General features: G+C 37.5%; 1 long non-coding RNA gene and 2 gene segments (V, D, J or C); all 3 read left to right on the forward strand.

Moving 5' to 3' along the window:
• Positions 1-2036: 2036 nt before the first annotated feature.
• LOC119473614 lies at positions 2037-10073 on the forward strand. The gene is made up of 3 exons (XR_005202814.1): positions 2037-2075; positions 2326-2604; positions 10063-10073. It is a non-coding gene; the product is annotated as an uncharacterized LOC119473614 (long non-coding RNA).
• Positions 10074-13969: 3896 nt separating this feature from the next.
• Positions 13970-14757, forward strand: LOC108315316. The segment is given in 2 exon segments: positions 13970-14160; positions 14363-14757. Coding segments are annotated over 2 exon segments (447 nt in total).
• A 4912-nt stretch (positions 14758-19669) lies between these two features.
• On the forward strand, positions 19670-21307 carry LOC108315326. The segment is given in 2 exon segments: positions 19670-20060; positions 20187-21307. Coding segments are annotated over 2 exon segments (396 nt in total).
• The last annotated feature ends 312 nt before the right edge of the window (positions 21308-21619 follow it).

Consider the following 21619-nt stretch of genomic DNA (forward strand, 5'->3'; position numbering starts at 1 on the left):
AAAAAAAAAAAAAAAGAAAAAAGGAATTATAATATGAAGAAGTCAAATTTTCTGTATTTGCAGATGATATGATTTTATATTTGGAAAATCCTAAAGACTCCACACAAAAAACCTTAGGACTATAACTTCAGTAAAGTTGCAGGATAAAAAATCAACATACAGAAACCACTAACATTTCCATATGTCAACAATAAACAATCTGAAAAAGAAATAAAAAAGTAATTCCATTTATAATAGCCATGAATAAAATTAAGTGCCTAGGGGTTAGTTTAACCAAAGAAGTGGAAGATCTCTATAATGAAAAGTATAAAATGCTGATGAAAGAAATTGAAGAGAACACACACAAAAAAAGAAAAGAAAAACAACTCCATGTTCATGGATTGTAAGAAACAATATTGATAAAATATCCATACTACCCAAAGCAATATACAGATTCAGTACAATCTCTATCAAAATACCAATGCCATTCTTCACAGGAATAGAAAAAAATTCCTAAAATATATATGGAACCACAAAAGACCCAAAATAGCCAAAGCTATTCAAAAAGAATAGCTATTCAAAGCTAACAAAAAGAACAAAACTTGAAGAATTACATTACCTGACTTTAAATTATACTACAGAGCTATAGCAACCAAAACAGCATGGGACTGGCATAAAATTAGATAAATAGACCAATGGAACAGAATAGAGAACCTAAAAACAAATTCACACATCTAACGATGAGCCCATTTTTTGACAAAGGTGCCAAGGCTGGGGAAAAGACAGTCTCTTCTATAAATGGTGCTGAGAAAACTGGATATCCATGTGCAGAAGGATGAAACTAGACCCCTATCTCTCACCATATACAAAAATAAAATCAAAATGGATTGAAGACCTAAATTTAAGATCACAAACTCTAAAACTACTACAAGAAAACACTAGGGAAAATCTCTAGGACATTGGTCTGGGCAAAAATTTCTTGAGCAATAGCCCACAAGCACAGGCAACCAAAGTAAAAAGGACAAATGGGATTACATCAAGTTAAAACACTTCCGCACAGCAAAAAATACAATCAACAAAGTGAAAAGACAGTGCACAGAGTGGTGAAACATATTTGCAAACTACCCATTTGACAAGGGATTAATAACCAGAGTATATGAGGAGCTCAAACAACGCTATAGGAAGAAACGGAATAATCTGATTAAAAAATAGGGAAAAGATTTGCATAGACATTTCTCAAAAGAAGATGTACAAATGGTAAACAGGCATATGAAAAGGTTCAACACTTACCAATCACTTGCATCTATGCTCAAATACTCTGTCTTTCCTCTCGTTAGAATGAAATCCCATGAGTGCAGGTACTTTACTTATTCTCAGCACTTACCATCATACTTGAAAAGTCAGGCATTTAAAAAAAATTGTTGAATTAAAATGAATAATAAAAAATACCTCTGTCATTACCAGAACAAAACTACCGTTTATTCATTCACTCAATAAAAATTCATTGTATGCCTATTTATTGACAGGCCATATTCTAGAAACTGACAATATCGCAGTGAATAGAACAGATAAAACTCCCTTATATTTTGGTTGAAGGTTAAGTTCATGTTAGCCATTACAATAAGCCTTTACATGAATCATCTCTTTTCAATCTTTCAAAAATTGTTAGGTAAGTGTTACCATACTTAGTTTCAGATGAGAAAGCTAAGGCTTAACTCTCCTATGTAATATCACATAGAGCCAGAATGCAGAGTTTCAAACATATGTCCTAATTACTAATCCATTGTGCTCACATAGACATGAAGGGGCTTATCATCTATATCATGTTGCAAACTGTGAGGAGGAAAAAAGCTGAATCAAAGTTTCTGAGCAATTGTAGCTCTGATCCCAAGATGGCAGTATTTGCATTCACCCCGCCTGCAGTTCTGAATGTGTGGTATGTGTAAGATAGCGAAGCCTGGTCTCTAATTGGCGAGGCATACTCTCTGAGGAACCCTTTGTTTAGTGTTAAAAAAAGAGAAGATTTTGAATACACAAATCAACTTCTGGGAGCAGATCTCTGCAGAATAAAAATGAAGTATCCGAGGACCTGCTTGGTGATTTTGTGGCTTTATTTTTATAGTAAGTTGGTGGACAGTTTTACCAACGTTAACATAGTAAGTCAAGGGAATATTTTCTTAGGATTTAGGGTAAAGGTACAGTCCATTGGGTTAGGAGGAAGGGAGAAAACAGGATCATTTTCTATTTCACTTGGGATTCACTGTGGGGAATAAGGAAGGGATGCAAATTGGACAGTATTAATACTGGAGGATGGATATCTTGAATCTCACTTTGCTTTCTGAATAGGAGGGAATGGCAAAAACCAAGTGGAGCAGAGTCCTCAGTCCCTGGTCATCCTGCAGGGAAAGAACTGCACTCTTCAATGCAATTATACAGTGACTCCCTTCAACAACTTAAGGTGGTATAAGCAAGATGCTGCGAAAGGTCCTGTTACCCTGATAATCATGACTTTCAGTGAGAACACAAAGTCAAATGGAAGGTACACAGCAACTCTGGATGCAAACACCAAGCAAAGCTCTCTGCACATCACAGCCTCCCAGCTCAGTGATTCAGCCTCCTACATCTGTGTGGTGAGCACACTGTGCTCCCCAGGCACTTGAAGCCAGTACCCAAACCTGTACCTGGAGGTTATAGGAGTTGGAGTAGAACATTATTTTTGATGCAGAATATAATTTCACAAGAGAGCGAATAGTTATCTCTCAGACATGATTTGAGTTGAGCTTGAGCCTAGAGTTCTGCATAGGCTCAAGTAGGATACATTATCCTCAAGTGAGGATAAAGACATTCTCACTCAACACACAAAGCTAACTGCTACATCTGGCTGTTCTCAAGGGCAAAACAGTCATGCTGTGTTACTCCTGCTGTGTTACTGTTACTGACAGTGTTGGTTTGAAGGGAGAGACTAGCTTGGTTTGTGGTCTGCAGACCTACCAGCAGAATGTTGACTAAATGAAACAGCAAGTTGATGTGGCCGATGGCAGTATATCGAGAAGTTTCCGTCTCCTGAAAGACATTTAGTTGTCATTTCATGGCTATTCAAAGTTCTCAGAAAGCATCCTGTGAGAAGAAATCTGCTCTGCCATTTAGCTATGCTCCAGATCAAGGCATCTGTTCAGGTGCTGCACCAACTCTTTATCACCTTCCACCACTGCTCTTTTAGAGGACACTGGAAGGCCAGGGGACCCTGGCAGGCACAGTCACTCTCAGGCAGCAGAACAACTGTCCCAGGCTTTTCAACTATCAGTGTTTCAGAAAAGAGATTTAGGGACAGAATGCCTACCTGCCATTGTGAATTCCGGTTTGTACAACTTAGCTGTGAAGTTCTTTTTGGGACATTTAGAGAAATCTATATATAATTTGAGAATTAGATGAGAAAAGAATTTATTTAAAAGGCAGATATCAACTGTAAAAAATGGAAGGATATATACTAAGATATTAAAAATGTTAATCCCTTGGTGGTGGGAATATAATTTTATTTTTTAATCTTTCCTTGTCTTCTGTGCTTTTAATTTTCTATAGTTCCTGGATTTTTCTTCTATCAAAATAAAGGTTATTAAAAATAACAAATGTCTTAAAATTTAAAGGAATGCATCTGATGTGTCATTATCAACTCACAGGAATTGATATTTAGAGATGATCACACATTCCAGAATATTGTTGAATAAGATTAATTTGATATCTTTATAAGCCCTACAAGTAAGTTCATTTCCAAGCTTAGTGAATTGATAATTTGTGAATAAATGAAGCCAGGACCTGGACTGTTCTTTGTAACTAGTCTGGAGATTGCTCAGGTGTCAAGACTTCAAAATACCTTGAATTCCAGAGCAAAAAGTAAACCTAGAAATATTCAGTAATCAGATATTTTTTTCCTGTTCTGTACCTCCTTTAAGTCTTTAGAGTGAAGAAATTAAAGTTTAGATTGCTACTACAGCAGACTGGCATAAGTAATTATAAATTAATTAAAGAAAAGGATAAAATGCATGAAAATGGAATCAATAGGTAAAATTCCAAGTATGTGGACAAAAAAGTTTTAAAGGTATTCTCAGGAGGAGATCACTGTGGCACAGAAAAGATAAGAGAAATTATCATGGGGAGAAGCAAATTTAGTTAGGTCTTGAAGGACAGACACGCACTGAATTTGTTCATTAAACAAATAATAGGACCAGATGTGGTGGCTCACACTTGTAATCCCAGTACTTTGGGAGGCCAAGGTGGGTAAATCACTTGAGGTCAGGCATTCAAGACCACTCTGGCCAATGTGAGGATACCCTGTCTCTACTAAAAATACAAAAATTAGCCAGGCATGGTAGCGTGTGCCTAAAATCCCAGCTACTAGGGAGGCTGAGGCAGGAGAATAGCTGGAAACTGGGAGGTGGAGGTTGCAGTGAGCTGAGACTGCACAACTGCATTCTAGCCTGGGTGACAGAATGAGAGTCCATTTCAAACAAAACAAAACAAAAATAACAAGTGACAGGTGTTTTCGTAGGTAGAAGGAGTAGGATAATAAACAAAATAGATAAATGCAGACACAAAAAACCTTCCCTCACGAGGCTTGAGTCTGTATTTGTGTATAGTGTTCACTTTCTTTTACAGGAATATCTTGGGAAGTTTGTATTCCAATAAAGGCATTTTCCTTGCTTGCTTTAGTTTAGTTTGCAAAGATTTCATATGGTGATTAAAAGGCATAGGTATTGAAAAGCTGTATCTATCACTTTCTAAATTACATTACCCTGGACAAAATTAATTAACCTCAGAGCACCTACATATCATCAATGATAATTATACATACATCACATGGTCATAAGAATTGAATTAAGTTAAATGAATTTAATTAAATGATTAAATTGCATTGGTAGAAAATAATTTTTCAGCTGATGGTAGTTATTCTTGGGTATAAATGATACAACAAAGGTAATTTAAAATAAGACAGTAAGAAAATTTGAGTATAGATTAAGGTTTACTTTTCCGCTCTCCTTCTGTTATGTTATCTTACTATGGTTATGGCCAAGATTCACACTGGCCTTATTCCATCCAATTATTTGAATTGACAGAATTGGCTTTCTTGTCTGTGTCTTTTTTTGTCTCATAGGTTTTCTGCACAGAAAATAAAGCCTTCTTGCTCTGGTATAACTTAGTGTAAATTCTATGATGAATCCACATGAGCTTTATGGAGCAGGACTCAGATATAACACCATTTTACTGACCTACAGTGCCAATAACTAGATCTATACCCGGGAGCTCATTTAACAGAGCTCTGCATTGGAAAGGAGAGAAATAACCTTTCTAGGTTTTCCTTGGGGGAGAAATCCTTTTTAGTTATTCAGTTTATAACTTGTACATACATGGTAGATGCTCAGAAAGTATTAGAAGAAGAAAGGAAAGAGAAACCTCTAGGGGACAAACACTAGATGCAGCTGACTGACAATTGGCACCTGGTCCTGCCAGGGTCCTTTTCCAAGTTACCTCTTCAGAGGTCAGGAAGAGCTGTGTAACCTGTGCGTGGGGGAGTAAATCTTGTTCGTGGCTGGATGGGGAGAGTCTCAGCTTCCTGCAACAAAGAACTATGAATATTCACTCAGAGAAACAAGAGATTTGGCTTGGTAGTGTTTGAGGGCTCCAAGACCCTAACCAGAGACCTCACTGAGTCTGAGGGATAAAAGTGGAGAAAGCCTTCGGAGTTTCATTTTTGATTTTCTCCTGGCAGCTGTGCCGTGAGTTTTGGGGCTCTGGAAATATCATTAAAAAGAGTAGATTGTAGTATCTTCTTTAAAAGTCTGGAAGTTATAGAAGGGTGGTTAGGGCCTCAATGCTCACCTGTGGCGGCTGTGAAAGAGAGTATATCTTCCAAATGAATGAATGTTCCTGAATGAACGTCCTCTATCTGTGCTCCTGTTTAAACAGGGTGAACAGCCTACATATGCCAGAGCAGAGACCTTTAATCCTGACTATCCAGGAGGAAACACACGCCATTCTTAATTGTGCTTATCAGAAGAGAACACTCTTCAACTTCCGCTGGTTCTGGCAGGATCCTGGGAAAGGACTTGTGTCTTTGGCTTTAATTCAATCAAGCCAGAAGGAGCAGGGAGACAAACATTTTAAAGAACTGCTTGGAAAAGAGAAGTTTTACAGTGTTTGCAATATCCCGGCCTCCCATCCTGGAGATTCAGCCACCTCTTCTGTGCTTTGCAGCACAGTGTCTCCCCAGCACCTGCAGCCGGTACCACAGCCTGCAGCTGGGACCCCTGACACAGGCCTAGCCTTGCAGGTGGGAGTGAAGGTTATTTTTTTTTTTAAATGTGTAGAAGGAATTTACTTTATAACTTCTGTCTCCAAACAGAAGAGAAGGATAATGCATCTTTCTTATGTAATAAATCTGAATTTATATTAAATTAAATTTCCTTTTGTTATTATTGAAATTTCATTCCTGAATGCAGATTGTTTGCCCACAGATTCTTTCCATTGCTTTACTCTTTAAGAGGGCAGGCCCCTTTGTGGTGCAGGCTCTGAGTCCATGAAGCAAGTTTTCTACAGGCTGTACCCTCATCAACAACACTTTACCAGTTTGATCATATATTCATGATGTTTTTGGTATCTGTGTACCATACATACCATTATTTACTTAATATGAAGTTGATGTTTATGTTAAATACACTTTAAAAATAACTATGTAAAAATTGTCTTCATTTTACCAGATGCCATCTGTGAAATCATGTATATGATATAAATCATATATTTAAAGTGCTGGTTATATTTTTCTGAATACAAATTAAAATAGCACCATGTGTGTAACAACTGGAAAGGTTGTCTGTATGCTGCCTAATAGGACCTCTTGTATCAATCACACTTTATGAAATAGTGATCCAGCCCATACCCTTTATTTTATAAATGAAAGAATTAGGATCCACAGGTATGGTGTCTTTTACTCAAGGATGACTTACAGTAAAATGAAAGCTAGGAGGAGAGTCTAGGCTTTTTGATCCCTTGTCCATTGCTTCTTCCATCAAGGATGCAAAGCAGAATCTAGAGTGTGAAGGAAAGAGTTGTATGTTTTAAATTTAAGTTAAATTTAAATTTTAATTTAATTATGTATGTTCAACCTAGATAAATTAGAAGATATGAATAACTACCACAATAGAACATTCTCATAACTTCTTTGCCTAGAAATAACAAGTATTACTATTTTTCAAATTTTCTTGTGTACATATACAACTATATTTCTCTATAAATGGGGCTGATAATATCCCCAGTATTTATTAACATGCTTGCTTCTCTCAGCATTATATTATAGATATTTCCATGCCAACGATCATATATTGAGGATACAATTTTAAATGACTGTCTAGTTTTCATTATATAGATACATTTTAAAAAATGGATCACCTTTTGATAATATTTCTAATTATCCAGTATTAGAGACAATGTTTGTATTAACATCATTAAAGTCACAGCTTTAACAGAATGGAGTTGGGTGAATAAGGGAAAACACATAACATCCCATATATAATTTCCAGGAAGATATTTTTCACCAAATTGCAATTTCAACAATAGCATGTAATGCTTTTTGTTTTCCATGCTTTCTTTACCTGTTATGAACATTATTACTTTAAAGAACTTTCCACTTTGCCAAGTAAAATTTTTAAATGTTTTAACTCTTTTACTCTATGAAATTATTCATTTCTTATTAAAAATAAATAAAACAGGATTAGAAAATGTACAGAGTAAGAGTGTTTCACACAACATAAGTATCTTTTCATGCAATAAGACATATTAAAGAAAAAGTTTGAAAAACACGTCATGGTCCCATTTACCTTCTAATGGTCTCTTCTTTCAAGGCTGTTTATTCTCCATGTCCTTCCTACTCAAAGTGTGGACCAGCACTATCTGTGCTTGTGCAGAATCTCAGGCTGACTGAATTTGAATCTGCATTTTAACAAAACAACCAGGTGAGTCTATCCTTAAAAGTTTGAGAAGCACTCATTTGATATGACGCCAGAATGATTTTTTACAATATAAAGTAAAAGCTGTCTCTACTCGCCCCAAAATGCTTCAGTGGCTTTCTATTGCTTCTGGAATAAAATGCAAATTTCAGGCTGTGATACACAAAGATCGTATCATGTGGACCTTCCCTTTAATCTCACCTTTTAACTTTCTTTTCCTGGCTCTCTGTGTACCAACAACACTAGTTTCCTTTCGGTATTCTGAACTTGCCATGTTCTTTCCCACATTTTGTCTAACTCGTCCATTTGAAATGCTGTTCTTCCAAATATGGGCAAGCCCAACTCATTTTCACATTTCAGGTCTCAGCTCAAGTACACCACTATAGACAAAGCCTTCTGACTTCTCTTATCCTCCTGACTAATGTAGCCATCCATGGCCCTCCCCATAGCTCTATCACAAAACCATAGTTATTTCTTTCATGGTAATAATAACAATGTCTAGTTATAATAATATTGACTTATGTGTCAATGTGTTCATGGCCTAAACTTCCAATTATGATACAACTTCTATGAGGTTAGGGATATTGTTTGTTTAATCACATCTTTAACTTTAGTGCCTACCTTTAGTGACTGACTCATAATAGTTAGTGAAAAAATATCCACTGCATTTGGCTGGGCATGGTGGCTCACACTTGTAATTCTGGTACTTTGAGAAGCCAAGGTGGAAGGATCAGTTGAGGTTAGGAGTTCAGGACCAGCCTGGGCAATGTAGTGAGACTCTCATCTCTATAAAAAACAAAAATAAAAAATAGATGAGTGTGGTGGCATGAGCTTGCAGTCCTAGCTACTCAGGAAATTCAGACAGAAGGATTTCTTGAGGCCAAGGATTGGAGGCTGCAGTGAGCTATGATGGCACCACTGCACTCCAGCTCTGGGTGATGGAGTGAGACCCTGTCTATTAAAACATAAAATAAAACAAAAAGGAAATAAATCTATAGAATAAATTAAGTGAATGTTTCTTGGCCTTCTTTTCTTTTTTCCTTTTCCTTTCTTTTTACTCCCATCCTAGCAAATCTGAACTTTGTGTTTGTGCTCCCTGCTCAGATAGGTGGTAGAGTTCTGTTCATGCTGGCACTTTCCCCTTGTCTCAGGACCAGGCCTTCCTATGCTCAGTGAGCTCTGTCAAATAACTAGATCAACTCAGGGTCTCAGCCCGTCCTCACTCAACTGACGTCAGGTGTAATCCGAATGAACTGAGTGAACTCTAAACATAACGCCACTGTAAAATATCTGAAAGAAAAAAAGATAAACCTAAAAGATGTTGTAAAGTATGAAGGCAACCTTCCAAATCAAATTATAATGAACATATGTCAAAGTTTAATCTCAAATTAATGCAAGAGAAAAATTGCATCAGGAAACATTTAAATAATTGGACTAGGTATAGGCATTTTATATGAGACTAGATTTTTAAAAAAAGTCAGGTTATAGATAATTATTATGGTTAAAGTATTGGTTCATAATGACTGTACTCTGTGTAGAGGTTGTTAGGCTCATCATGAGATTAATAGTCGTCTGCGATTATAACACTAATATCTCAAAAAGAGTATTTTATTAAAGTATATCAGAAAATTGATCAAACATTTGATCTGATGTGATAGTTAATTCCTATATGGGGCCATACATTTTATGTTTCAGAAAAGGTTCATTCAAGACCAGTTTTGGGAAACTTATTGTTGTTAAAAGTAATTCAAACCGAGTGTTGTGGTGTGTGCCTGTAGTTCCAGCTACTCAGGAAGCTGAGGTGGGAGGATTTCTTGAGCCCAGAAGTTCTAGTCTAGCCTGGGGAGTATAGTGAAGCCTCATCTTTCTTAAAAAAAAAAAAAAAAGATAATTCAAGTCTTTAGTCTTTACTATAATGGATAAGAGGGATTTGTTAGGTTTTGGATGTTTTCCCTTCTTTTTTTTCTGAGATGGGGTCTCGCTCTGTTGCCAAGCTGGAGTGTGGAGTGCAGTGGCACAATCTCTGCTCACTGCAACCTCCGCCCCCTGGGTTCAAGTGATTCTCCTGCCTCAGCCTCCCAAGTAGCTGGGACTACAGCCATGCGCCACAATGCCCAGCTAAGTTTTGTGTTTTTAGTATAGACAGAGTTTCACCATGTTGGCCAGGATGGTCTTGATCTCTTGATCTTGTGATCTGCCTGCCTCGGCCTCCCAAAGTGCTGGGATTACAGGTGTGAGCCACCGCACCTGGCTTATTTTCCCTTCCTACAAGATAATAAGGTTGTTTGATTGAGGCTGTCAGTAAAGACATGAAAACTACTTAGAGATAAAGGATTTTGTTACTCATGACACAGCAAACAGCATAAACATTGCTATATTCACTTCAGTTTTTCTTTCTCCTAAATCTTAAAAAGATGATATGTGTACTGATAAATACTTTGGTGAGGTGGTACTGTGTCATAACTGAGGGACTCTGAGCTTGGAGAATTCACTGCTTTTATCGTAAGCAGTAAACCCATGTGCTCTTTGTCTCAGAGGGAAACAGTACCTCAGCCTTCAAGGTTGCTTGCTGCAAGCATAACTCTGGAAAGTGGTCAGGCAGAGTGATCATGGTCTTACATCACTGGAAGACCTAACATGACATTTAGGAGTATAAGCAACTAATGATGGCCTGTTTTTCAACAATACCTACTCCATATTCCTACATAGTGTTATTTCCTAGAAATTTTTCTCATGAGTATGCCACTCTAGAAGCCATTCTAATTAATTTGACTGGCAGAGGTTCTGAGACTAAGTACATTGAATTTACCTCAAACAATTTTTAATTAAGGCCAATATCTGCAGAACTCTAAACAAAAGAATGAGACCAATCCGCAATATTAACTTCACCCTTTTGGCCAACTGTGACAAAGTCCCAAAGTATAGATAGCTAGGATGTAATTTCTTATCCATTATACATGGAAGTTAAAACTGACATGCTAGTCTTTGTTTTAATTGTCAAAAAGAGGCCCAAACCATCTATCATTCCCAATGGAAAGATGTTCTGCCCCACCTATTTGTTCCACAGACATAATCAACAAAAAGGTAACTGCAACCTAGCAGGAGAGATTTGTGAGAGTATAACTTTCCTTTGCTCCATCTTTCCATCACTGGCTTGAAAATAGTCTTTAAATGGCATCCTGCATTCCCCATGTGGGTTTCTGGGGCTGATGGAAAAAGTGTAGACCCGTTATCAAAGAGCAGTGCCTGATTATGTTGACCTGTTATGTGATTTTCTGAAGGGCTAATTCAAAGGACTTTCCTGTATTCATATAACTCAAAACACGCACACAGTGGACAGGTGGCTATTCAGAGGAAATTAAAAAAAAATTGATAAAGGGACTCAAAAGCAGGCAGGAGAAAGAATCTGAAATGTGAAGCTAGGCCAATTGAAATTATTTAGTCTAAGAAGCAGAAGGGAAAAGATTGAAGAGAGCTTAAGAGACCTGCAAAACATTGTAAAAAGTACAGCCATAAGTACAGCAGGATTCCCAGAGTAAGAGGAAAGGAAAAAGCAGGGAGACTATTTGTGAAAATAATGACTCCAAAATTCTCACATTTGTTGGAAAGCATGAATCTATACAACCAAGAAGCTCAATGAGGATCAGGTAGAAAAAAGGCAAAAAATAAAAAAATAATAAAAATAAATCACATTGAGACACATTATAATCAAACAAACTGTTTAAAGAAAAAGACAATTTGAGAATCTTGAAAGCTGCAAGAGATAAGTGACTAATCACATGGAAGGAATCTTTCAAAAGATTGGCAGTCAATTGTTCATCAGAAACCATAGAAGCCAGAAGGAAGTGGGATGGCGTATAGTGTTTAAATTTAAAAAAAAATTGTCAATCAACAATTTTATAACAGGCAAAACTACTGTTCTAAAACAAAGAAGAAATTAAGACAGTCCCAGATAAATAAAAACCCAGAATATACATCGCTTGTAGACCTACTCTACAAGAAAACCTAAATGGAATCTTTCAGACAGAAAAGAAATAGCACTAGACAGTAACTTGGAGTCATGCAAAAATAGTGAACAATGGTAAAGGTAGTTAGATAGATAAAAATAAAGCCAATTTTTTTGTAGTTTTTGTTTGTAACTCCCATTTTTCCTAAATTAACAAACTAATATATAAACAATAATTATAATTATATTGTATATAATTATACTCAATAATCTCATTGTGTATAATGAGAACACAATGAGTAAAAAGGTGTTTTTCCCTGTGTATAAAAATTTCCTTTGTTGTTGTTGTTTTTTTTTAATAGTACAACTTACATATTTCAAATAGACACAAAATTAGTAGCATTTACAGTAGTATCTTAAGATACATTGACTTTGAATAAGACCTTGCTTTCAATACTTTGAGGTTCACAAGACACATCTAGAAAATTTCATGCTATGGAAAATGAAGACTGTTTAATCTAATGGGGAAGGGGATTATGATTTCTCTTTGACTAATTGCCATAACATTGCCCTTAAGGCATGTGAAGGAATTTCATGTTATTTAGAAGTTAGTAGGCACAGAAGCTTTTGCAGTACAACTTTGATGTATAAATTCTGTCATTTTGCTAGCACTGATATTGCTCATGGGTCCACCACAACATTTATCTATTGGCCCATACTATTTTTTGTTACAAATATCAAAAAGGTGATTTCTTCCTGAAAATACTGTGTTTCAAGTCCCCATTCAATTTTAGAAGTTATATTTGTTTTTTATAAATTTTCCAAGACTGTAGTGGCTGCATTCTTGGGTTGCTATCACTCTTCCTTTGGTTTTTACACTTACTGAGAAGTGGCTGTTGTAATTTCTGTCATGTGCAATGTATTCTTGGAGAAAGGGATTTCATTATTAGCATATTCTCCTTCATTCTATGTCCTATGCAGTTGTTGGTGGGAATGGGAAGGGCCTGCCAAGGCCATCATTGATGAATACTGACTAAATGACTCTTGAGCAGAAAAGAGCCTGCATCATTGCTAGCCTATAGCTGCCAGCTTCTGCAAGGACACAAAACAGATTATGAACAAGAGGAGTTGTGCTTGTTTCTCTGTAGACTCAGTTAAGTTTCTTGTATAGTTAACCCTCCAGAGATCTGGTTTGCTTTTTAGGTTAGAATGAAAAGGCAAAGAGAAAGACCAGTTTCATAAATTTTGGATTCATTCCTAAACTTAAAACCAGAAAAGAAATAAGGGGAATTAGACAAATGAACAGGCACATAAAAGTCCAGGTAGTGAAGGTAAGTCAATCTCATTTGCAACAGGCCAAATAAGTACTGTTTTGACATGCATGTGTCATCGGTGTAAGACAGAATGACGAATTCCAAGCTCTAGTCCTGGCTTTGTTAAAAATTGTTGCCTAGGCTGTGAGGTGGAACCATGTTTGTTCAGTTAGATTTTAGGCCATTCTATTTTGAAAGAATTCTTTTGAGTTACAGGAAATTTCTTTAAAAATTAGAGATAACAGAAGGGTAAGGGGACGTGTGGCATGACATGGAGAAGAGCTATGCAATGTGAAGTGCTCCTTGAATTGCAGGAATCTCACTCAAAGTTTTATAATAGATTGCTTCATGACTGACTGTTCAGTGTAGGAAAGTGGCTATTAGAAACAACTGCTCTTATACAAGAGTTGCCGTATGATACCAACACATACACACATAAACATCCCCTACAGACACTGACTTGGAGGATTTGCTTCTCAAAATTTTAATTAACAAATGTGTCAGAGTTTTATATTCACCCGTTCACTTAATACAGGCCTACATTTTGAGTACATCTTTGATTACCATGATTCCACAAGATGGCAGTGTGTTCTTAGGGACCCTGAGGACAGCTCTCAGGTGCTCGTGTGTGTGTGTGTGTGTGTGTGTGTGTGTGTGTGTGTGTGTGTGTGTATGAAGGAGAGAGAGAAGGGGACAGGGAATAAGAGGAGGGGTTAGTGATGTGCCAGGGGTTGTGAAAAGAACCTCTTTTTTCTAATTGGTAGGACAGATTCTTTTTATGATTCCTAAAGTGAAAGAAATAAAATATTTGTGCTAGGTTCATTTTTTTTTTAATTTAAAGTTGGAATCTTCAGTGAACCAGAGCAGAAAAGAATGATGAAATCCTTGGGAGTTTTACTGGTGATCCTGTGGCTTCAGTTAAGCTGTGAGTTTGGGCATCTCTACAGGAACATAATGTACAATATTTGGAGATAATGTCTATCCTAGGCTGGTGGCTAGAAGCCTGAATTTTTTTTTCCCTCTAGTTAAGAGAGTGTAGAAGGCCCGTAAAAAGATTATTAGAATTCTGGGGAGTAAGTGTTACCTCCTAATTTGTCTTCTCTGTCTGACCACTGTCTTTTTCACAGGGGTTTGGAGCCAACAGAAGGAGGTGGAGCAGGATCCTGGACCCTTCAATGTTCCAGAGGGAACCACTGTTGCTTTCAACTGCACTTATAGCAACAGTGCTTCTCAGTCTTTCTTCTGGTACAGACAGGATCCCAGGAAAGGACCTAAGTTGCTGATGTCCGTATACTCCAGTGGAAACGAAGATGGAAGGTTTACAGCACAGCTCAGTAGAGCCAGCCAGTATCTTTCCCTGCTCATCAGAGACTCCCAGCTCAGTGACTCAGCCACCTACCTCTGTGCAGTGAGCACACAGTGCTCCCCAGACACCTGCAGTCTGTACCCAAACCTGCTCGGCCCAGGAATGCCTGAGGTAGAGCTTAGACTGCAGGGCAGTAAAGTTCTCTTTGCTCTCTAGATTCAAGTGGAAATTAAGATTACTAGTATGGAGGACTGATTGATTAGGGAAGTATTAATACAATTCTGAAAATAATTGAGACCCTCAAGGAAAATGAAAGATACATCTTGATCTGGTTAAAATATTTTCCAGTATTCCCTTTCTACTTTAGTTTAATATATATATATATATATGTATATATTTTGAGACAAAGTCTCTCTCTGTTACCCAGGCTGGAGTGCAGTGGTGTGATCTCAGCTCACTCCGCCTCCTAGGTTCAAGCGATTTGCCTTCCTCAGCCTCCCATGTATCTGGGATTACAGGCACGTGCCATCACACCCGGCTAATTTTTTCTTAATTTTTAGTAGAGATGGGGCTTCACTATGTTAGCCAGGATGGTCTTGATCTCCTGACCTCATGATCCACCCGCCTCAACCTACCAAAGTGTTGGGATTACAGGCATGAGCCACTGCTCCTGGCAGTTTTAAAATATTTTTATCTTTCTTCTGGAGAGATTAAAAAAATGTTTTTTATTGAGATAACTGACAAACCAAAAGGAGCACATACTTATTTCATACGTACCCATTACAGTCTATGCCATAAGCATATCCATCATCTCTAAAAGTTTACTTCCTCCTTTTTAAAAATTTAGGTATGATTGATATATGGCAAGGTACATATATTATATAATGTATACATTTTAATGCCCACCCTAGTTTTATGCCACATCTTTGCTTTATGAGATTGTTTTTATGACCCTTTTTGTTTATATCAGGAAAAGATTTTCATACAATAACAGATATTCTGTCAGTCTATAGGACATCTTATTATTTCCCTGTTTAGTTGCCCAAGAAGTTTGAAAGTCATTGCTTTAGGAATGCAACAGAAAAATACAAATACAAAATTAAAAAAATCAGCAAACTACTGTGAAAATCCTGTAAGTCATAAATTATTTTAGTTATAGAAAACTCATCCCATCTCCAGCCTCAGCTGCAGCACCACTCATGATTTATATAAGGGCACATTTGATGAGTAGATGGAAGAACTAGAGGGGAGAGGGTGAGAACTGGTTTAAAAAAAAGCCTAGGTAGTTGCAGAGATAAAAGATAGAGAGAAAGTCTATGTTGCAATTTTTGGGTAAAGTCTGAATTGAACTCAAAACCTTGTGGAGGAGTATATTGATTCCTTTGTAATTGAGTGTGGCATTAGCCTTACCCACAGCATGCCACATACTCACAGCCCCTGCTGGAATGACTTAAAATTCATTGAGAAGGATCTCCAAGTATCTAAAAGAAGTCTAGACACCAAGGCGCTTTGTTATTATGAGCAAAGACCTGTATAAATCACTTACCAGAGACCATATGGTATTGAGCATGTTTCAGCAAATGTTGGAGGAGAGTTGGAAACACTGAAGATCATATAAACGCTTCCCTCCTCTGACTACCTGGCACTACAGATTCTCCCTGCAATGTATACTAAGATAACGCAAAATATTTGTGCCTGATGAAAATAAGACTTTTTAGTAGATATTAAGTTGAATTACAGGAAAAAACTTTGAACATCACTTTATTATAAAAGTGAAGTTGTAGCCTGTTGGGCATGATATTGTTTATGTAGTCCCCAAAGTGGGAAAGGTTAGAAATGGAGAATTAAGACTTCTGTCCAGGGTTGTTCCCATAGTCACTGATGAAAAGGCTGCAACTCAATCAAATTTGCTCCAAATTATTAATCTGAAGAAAAAAAGACTGAAAAAATCTTTCCAAGTCTTAGAAGAAAGATTTGAAAGGCAGTAAGGAAGAGCAGAAAGTTGCGCCAGAATCAAGACACTTAAATTTTAGTTCCATATTTATTGTATCACTTCTGGTTTCCTGGCATTCTGGAAAGAATCTGTGTTGTGTTTTTTGTTTGACTATTTATGTTACTAATGGGCCATCTATTAGGCTACATATTATATATATTTTAGGTTTCGTTTCAGTATTAAAACACTTGTTAACAGAAACCATCTAAATAAATATAAAAAATAAATATAAGGAAATATTTTTTCAAAGTATTAAATGAGATAACATACAGCCTTGGGATGAGTTCCTTAAAAGCAAAGGCTGCACTTGGAATTCTTTCTCCATAATTGATTGAAGAAACCAGGTTGAGACGGGGGAAAGGCTAAGCATGGACACAGTCCAGCGGGCGTCTTGATCCAGCCTGACCTCATAGGGAGCTCTGGAGTGTGAACTACATCACAGGGTTGATCCCTCCTACCCTGAGGCAAGGGGACCAGACTGCTCTGACATACTGTGGGTAAGAATAGGTCCTCATTGGCTGTGGTGTTTCTTGGGGTAGCGGTAAATGCTGCTGGGACATGGTGACTCTCATTGGCTGAGGTCAACTAGGAAAAGGGGCAACTGTGAGTCGAGAGTAGCCAACACTCACAGTAGCAGGGGATGGCTACACTGTCCTGGGAAAGGGGATTGAGGCTGAGGACAGCAGTGTTCATTATTAACATGGAACTTGCCTGGGATGTGGTCAGCATTCAAGAAATAACAAACTTTAATTGTATTCTGAATTTTAATTTCTTTCTCTATTCGAGGGGGTTTACACAGGTGGCCTTACCAATTTTGAAGAGTTGAAATAATGTTAAAACACTTGTTAACAGAAACCATCTAAATAAATATAAAAAATAAATATAAGGAAATATTTTTTCAAAGCTAAAATTCAGGAATTTTTAAAAGAATGGTGACCAGAGAACCACTCTACTATCTCGGTTGCTTTTGGGAATTATGAGATGACATTCTGTTCAGCACTCACTTTCCTGGTTGCAATGATTCTCATGATTTACAGTTCATAACTCGGGGCTTCCATGTGTAGAGAGAACAACAGAGATACCATCTATATTTATACATGACTAATGCTATTTTGTTATTAATTTGTATTTAAGAACGGAGGACTGGGTCGCAGGATGGCATCTTCATGTCATTGTGCCCATGTTCCCCACAAGGTTTCTTCTTGAATGGGGTGCCTGGCCAGTAGGGTGGGTATGTGGGCCCATCATGTGAATTGACAGGCTTCTTTATAGGATGAATGAGGAGAGGGAACTGATAATTAAGTTGCTTCTTTTTGTTCCCTGCACCTAATATCATTGAAAATGGCCTAATTCTGTCAACTACTCATAATAAAAACTGAAACCGCCCCACATGGTTCATGTAAACTCTCATGAAGAGTAAATGCCCCCAGGTTGGCTTCATATACTTCTCAAACACAAATACAGAAGCAGGATGGTGCGAACAGAGAGAGGCTAGTGCAGCTATTCCATATGTGGGCTTTCACTACGTTCTCTTGTGTTCTGTTCCTCTCACCCTTTATCACCTACTCTCTTTCTCAACCCAGAACCTCTCCAGGGTCCCACCCAGTAGGTTCCCTTCACTCACATTTCCACTATAATCTTCTCATAGTTCATTCTGGCCTGAACTTTTTCCCTCTCCGTTTTATCCATCAGTGTGCTTGTATCCACTTTTCATCTACCTCATGGGAATTGTGATATCTTTCATCTTTTTATTACTTTTACTATTAATGGATTCAGGTCATTCTGTTTATGCTTTTAGATTTCATTTCAGTGGGAATTTTAGAGAGTTAAGAGGACAGCACATACGTTTAGTTAGAAGTTTTGTATCAGAAGCCCACCCTAGTAACATTTAACTTTTCAAACTGACTGTATAATTTTGTCTTACATGTGGTAAAAAATTTATAGGCAGAATCAAGGAATAGATCAGAAGTCCAAGAGAAAACTGATTTCTGGTTGGTACAAGTCAGTGGAGTATTCAGAAAGCAGTTTTTGTTCTGACCTTTTAAAATTGCATTTTACCTGAGATTTTTCTCCTTATTTGGTTATTTCATTTTCAGGATCCAATGATCTCTATGCTACAATAAGTTGGGTGGGGAAGGTTTTTTGCTCAAAAGCTTCACTTTGTTATTGGGGGACAGAACAGTCTGTTCTTGTTCGATATGCCTTGTCTCCCACCCACAGGACACTGCTGCTTGCTTAGCTCTGTTGAGTGTCGCTGTCAGTACCTCCCACGATTTCCACACCTCTCACAGGTTCCTCTTGGTCTGGTCTGCTGGTTGCACTCCTTTCAACTGTATTGAGTTCATGTAGGTTTACTTTTAAAAAAATTTCTTTAATTACTTTGATAATCACTTAGTTATATGTTATATTTTCTTCCACTTATCATTCTGTTCAAGTTTCTTCATAGACTTCATAGATGGAGGAATTTAATTGTGGAGATAGAGAAACTGCATTAGTTTTTTTTTTTTAGTGTCAGATTCAAATAATTTGGCACATTATGTCAGTCTATTCTGAACACTGACAGCTGGAACAGGACTCTCACTTTCTCTTCTTAAATATAAATTATCTAAGTTATTTTCTCCTAGGTTCACAAATATTAAACTTGTTGACCTGAAATTAGGAAGTCTTTCCCACACTTCTACTTGAGAAAGAAAATTCTTGCTTTTAATTGTTTGCTTTGTTTAAGTAATTAATGACATATGGTCCAGGCTGATTTTAAGTATGAGTCTCTGTTTTTTTTTTTTTTTCCCAGAATCAAATAAAGGAATAATATCTTACACCTACTGTAATGCTCACATCTAGCTGCACAGGCCCATATGAAGCTCAGCCCCGACTGAGCCAACTGATCACCTCCCCTCTCCCTGATGAATGGCTTTGCTAATACAGTGTCTCAATGGTTTTCCAAAGTCTAGAACGTTGTCTTCTGTGACTAATTTCTCAGTGAAGTAAATTACCCTTCTATTTTTACATAACTCTCACTTCTCATGTATGTAAAATTAAAACCATATACTCTACGGAAGGTGACGTCATCACAGACTCGGGAAGAAGGAAACACTTTCTGTTGGTTTTGATATCACATCTCTCAAATGAGAAGGAAACAGTTCACTTCCTTGGATCTGGGGTTCCGCCTGTGGCCTCCAGGGGGCGACGTTGCTCTAAGGAGGCATCTGTTTTCGTCCCAGACCATCCTCATTTCACTGAGCCTCCCCCGTGCAGCTGGCTGATGCAGCTCACCGATGTCTGTGTAGAGAGTTGTGATGAGAACAAGAGAGCAGAACACATCCAGACTCCTTAAGGGAAGCCTTCTTTCTGTTTTTGAAAATTTTCAAAGTCAGGGACTTGTCCAGTCCAACCTCCCCACCGCTCCTAGCTCCCGAGGCTCAGTGCTCTTGGCTTCTGTCTGCCCTGCTCAGGGTCCTGCAGCGTTGCCACTGCTCAGCCATGCTCCTGCTGCTCGTCCCAGTGCTCGCGGTGATTTTTGTCCTGGGTGAGTAGCATTCCATTCCTTTTCCTCCTTTTGTAAATGTGACTGTGTTGTAATTGCCTCTAAATAGACACATCTTTTCTTAGAGAAGTCAGTGCTGCTTTTACTTACACAGTATTGGTGTTGCAGGAGGAACCAGAGCCCAGTCTGTGACCCAGCTTGACGGCCAGGTCACTGTCTCTGAAGGAGCCCCTGTGCTGCTGAAGTGCACCTACTCGTCGTCTGTTTCAGCGGTGTATCTCTTCTGGTACGTGCGACACCCCAACCAAGGACTCCAGTTTCTCCTGAAGTATGTATCAGGATCCACCCTGGTTAAAGGCATCAAAGGTTTTGAGGCTGAAATTAAGAAGAGTGAAAGCTCTTTCCACCTGAAGAAATCCTCAGCCCATGTGAGCGATGCAGCCGAGTACTTCTGTGCTGTGAGTGACACAGTGCCTGAGACTGCAGGGGAGCAGAACACAAACCTCCTGAGATACTGAGACTTTCTGTGACTCAAGAACTCAACCTTGAAGTCTGTTTTATAATGTTAAATAGCCATTCAAAGTTTCTGATGCTTACTGGTGTATGCTATATTTTTTTCCATCTGTTTATTTTTAAACTATGACTTTAAATTTAAAGTGTGTTGCCTTCAGGTAGCTGAATATAGGGTCTTCCTTTCTATCCACTAGGTCAATCTCTGGTTTTGCAATGGGAAGTTTAGATAATTGTAATATAATATGTATTAATGAAATTGAATTTTAGTATACTATGTTATTATTGTGTTTCTGTTTCACCCTTATTTATTTTTATTTATTTATTTTTTTAAACTGACTTTTTTGGGATTATTTGAATATTTTAAACACTACGTTATCTATGGACTTCTTTGGTTATATTTCCATATTTTTTCAGTGGTTGCTCTGGAGATTATAATACATATGACTAACTATCCAGGATCTTCTGTGATATTGTTCCTTTTTATGTAAAATGCAGAAATTTTTACACAATATGTCTCTTTATCCATCAACACTGAAGTTTGTTGTAGTAGTTCATGTATATTAAAGCCACATATATTGGAAACCTCACCATATAGTGATACAATTTTTGTTTTAAATAATTGTATGGACTGTATAAAACTTACTAGGAATAATAATAAATATGTCATGTTTAATATCTATTTACCAACTCTGGAGTCCTTGCTTTGTTTCTAAAGTAAGTTTTCCTCTGATACCAGGAGATGTGTTTGAAATGATGTCGTTCCCTTCAAACTTGAAAAACTCCCTTTAATATTTTTTTCTAGAGTAGGAGTGCTGGTAATTGTATTTTTTAATCATATGTTATCTGAAGAGGTCTTTATTCTTAATTTGCCCGTTATTTGTGGGAGATATTTTTACTGGATCTGTAATTCTGTGCCAACCATCCCCCCTCCTTTCATTGTCTGTTGGTCTCCAGGTTTTCTGGTTAGAAATCTATGGTTATTCAAGTAATTGTTCCCAAATGATATTAATATGTTGTTTTTCTCTAGCTGCTTCATAGATATGCCATTTGTACACACACATACATGCAGGTAAAATCATATCGACTCT

Source organism: Cebus imitator, unplaced genomic scaffold (assembly GCF_001604975.1).
Source record: "Cebus imitator isolate Cc_AM_T3 unplaced genomic scaffold, Cebus_imitator-1.0 Scaffold170, whole genome shotgun sequence".
Classification (NCBI taxonomy): domain Eukaryota; kingdom Metazoa; phylum Chordata; class Mammalia; order Primates; family Cebidae; genus Cebus; species Cebus imitator.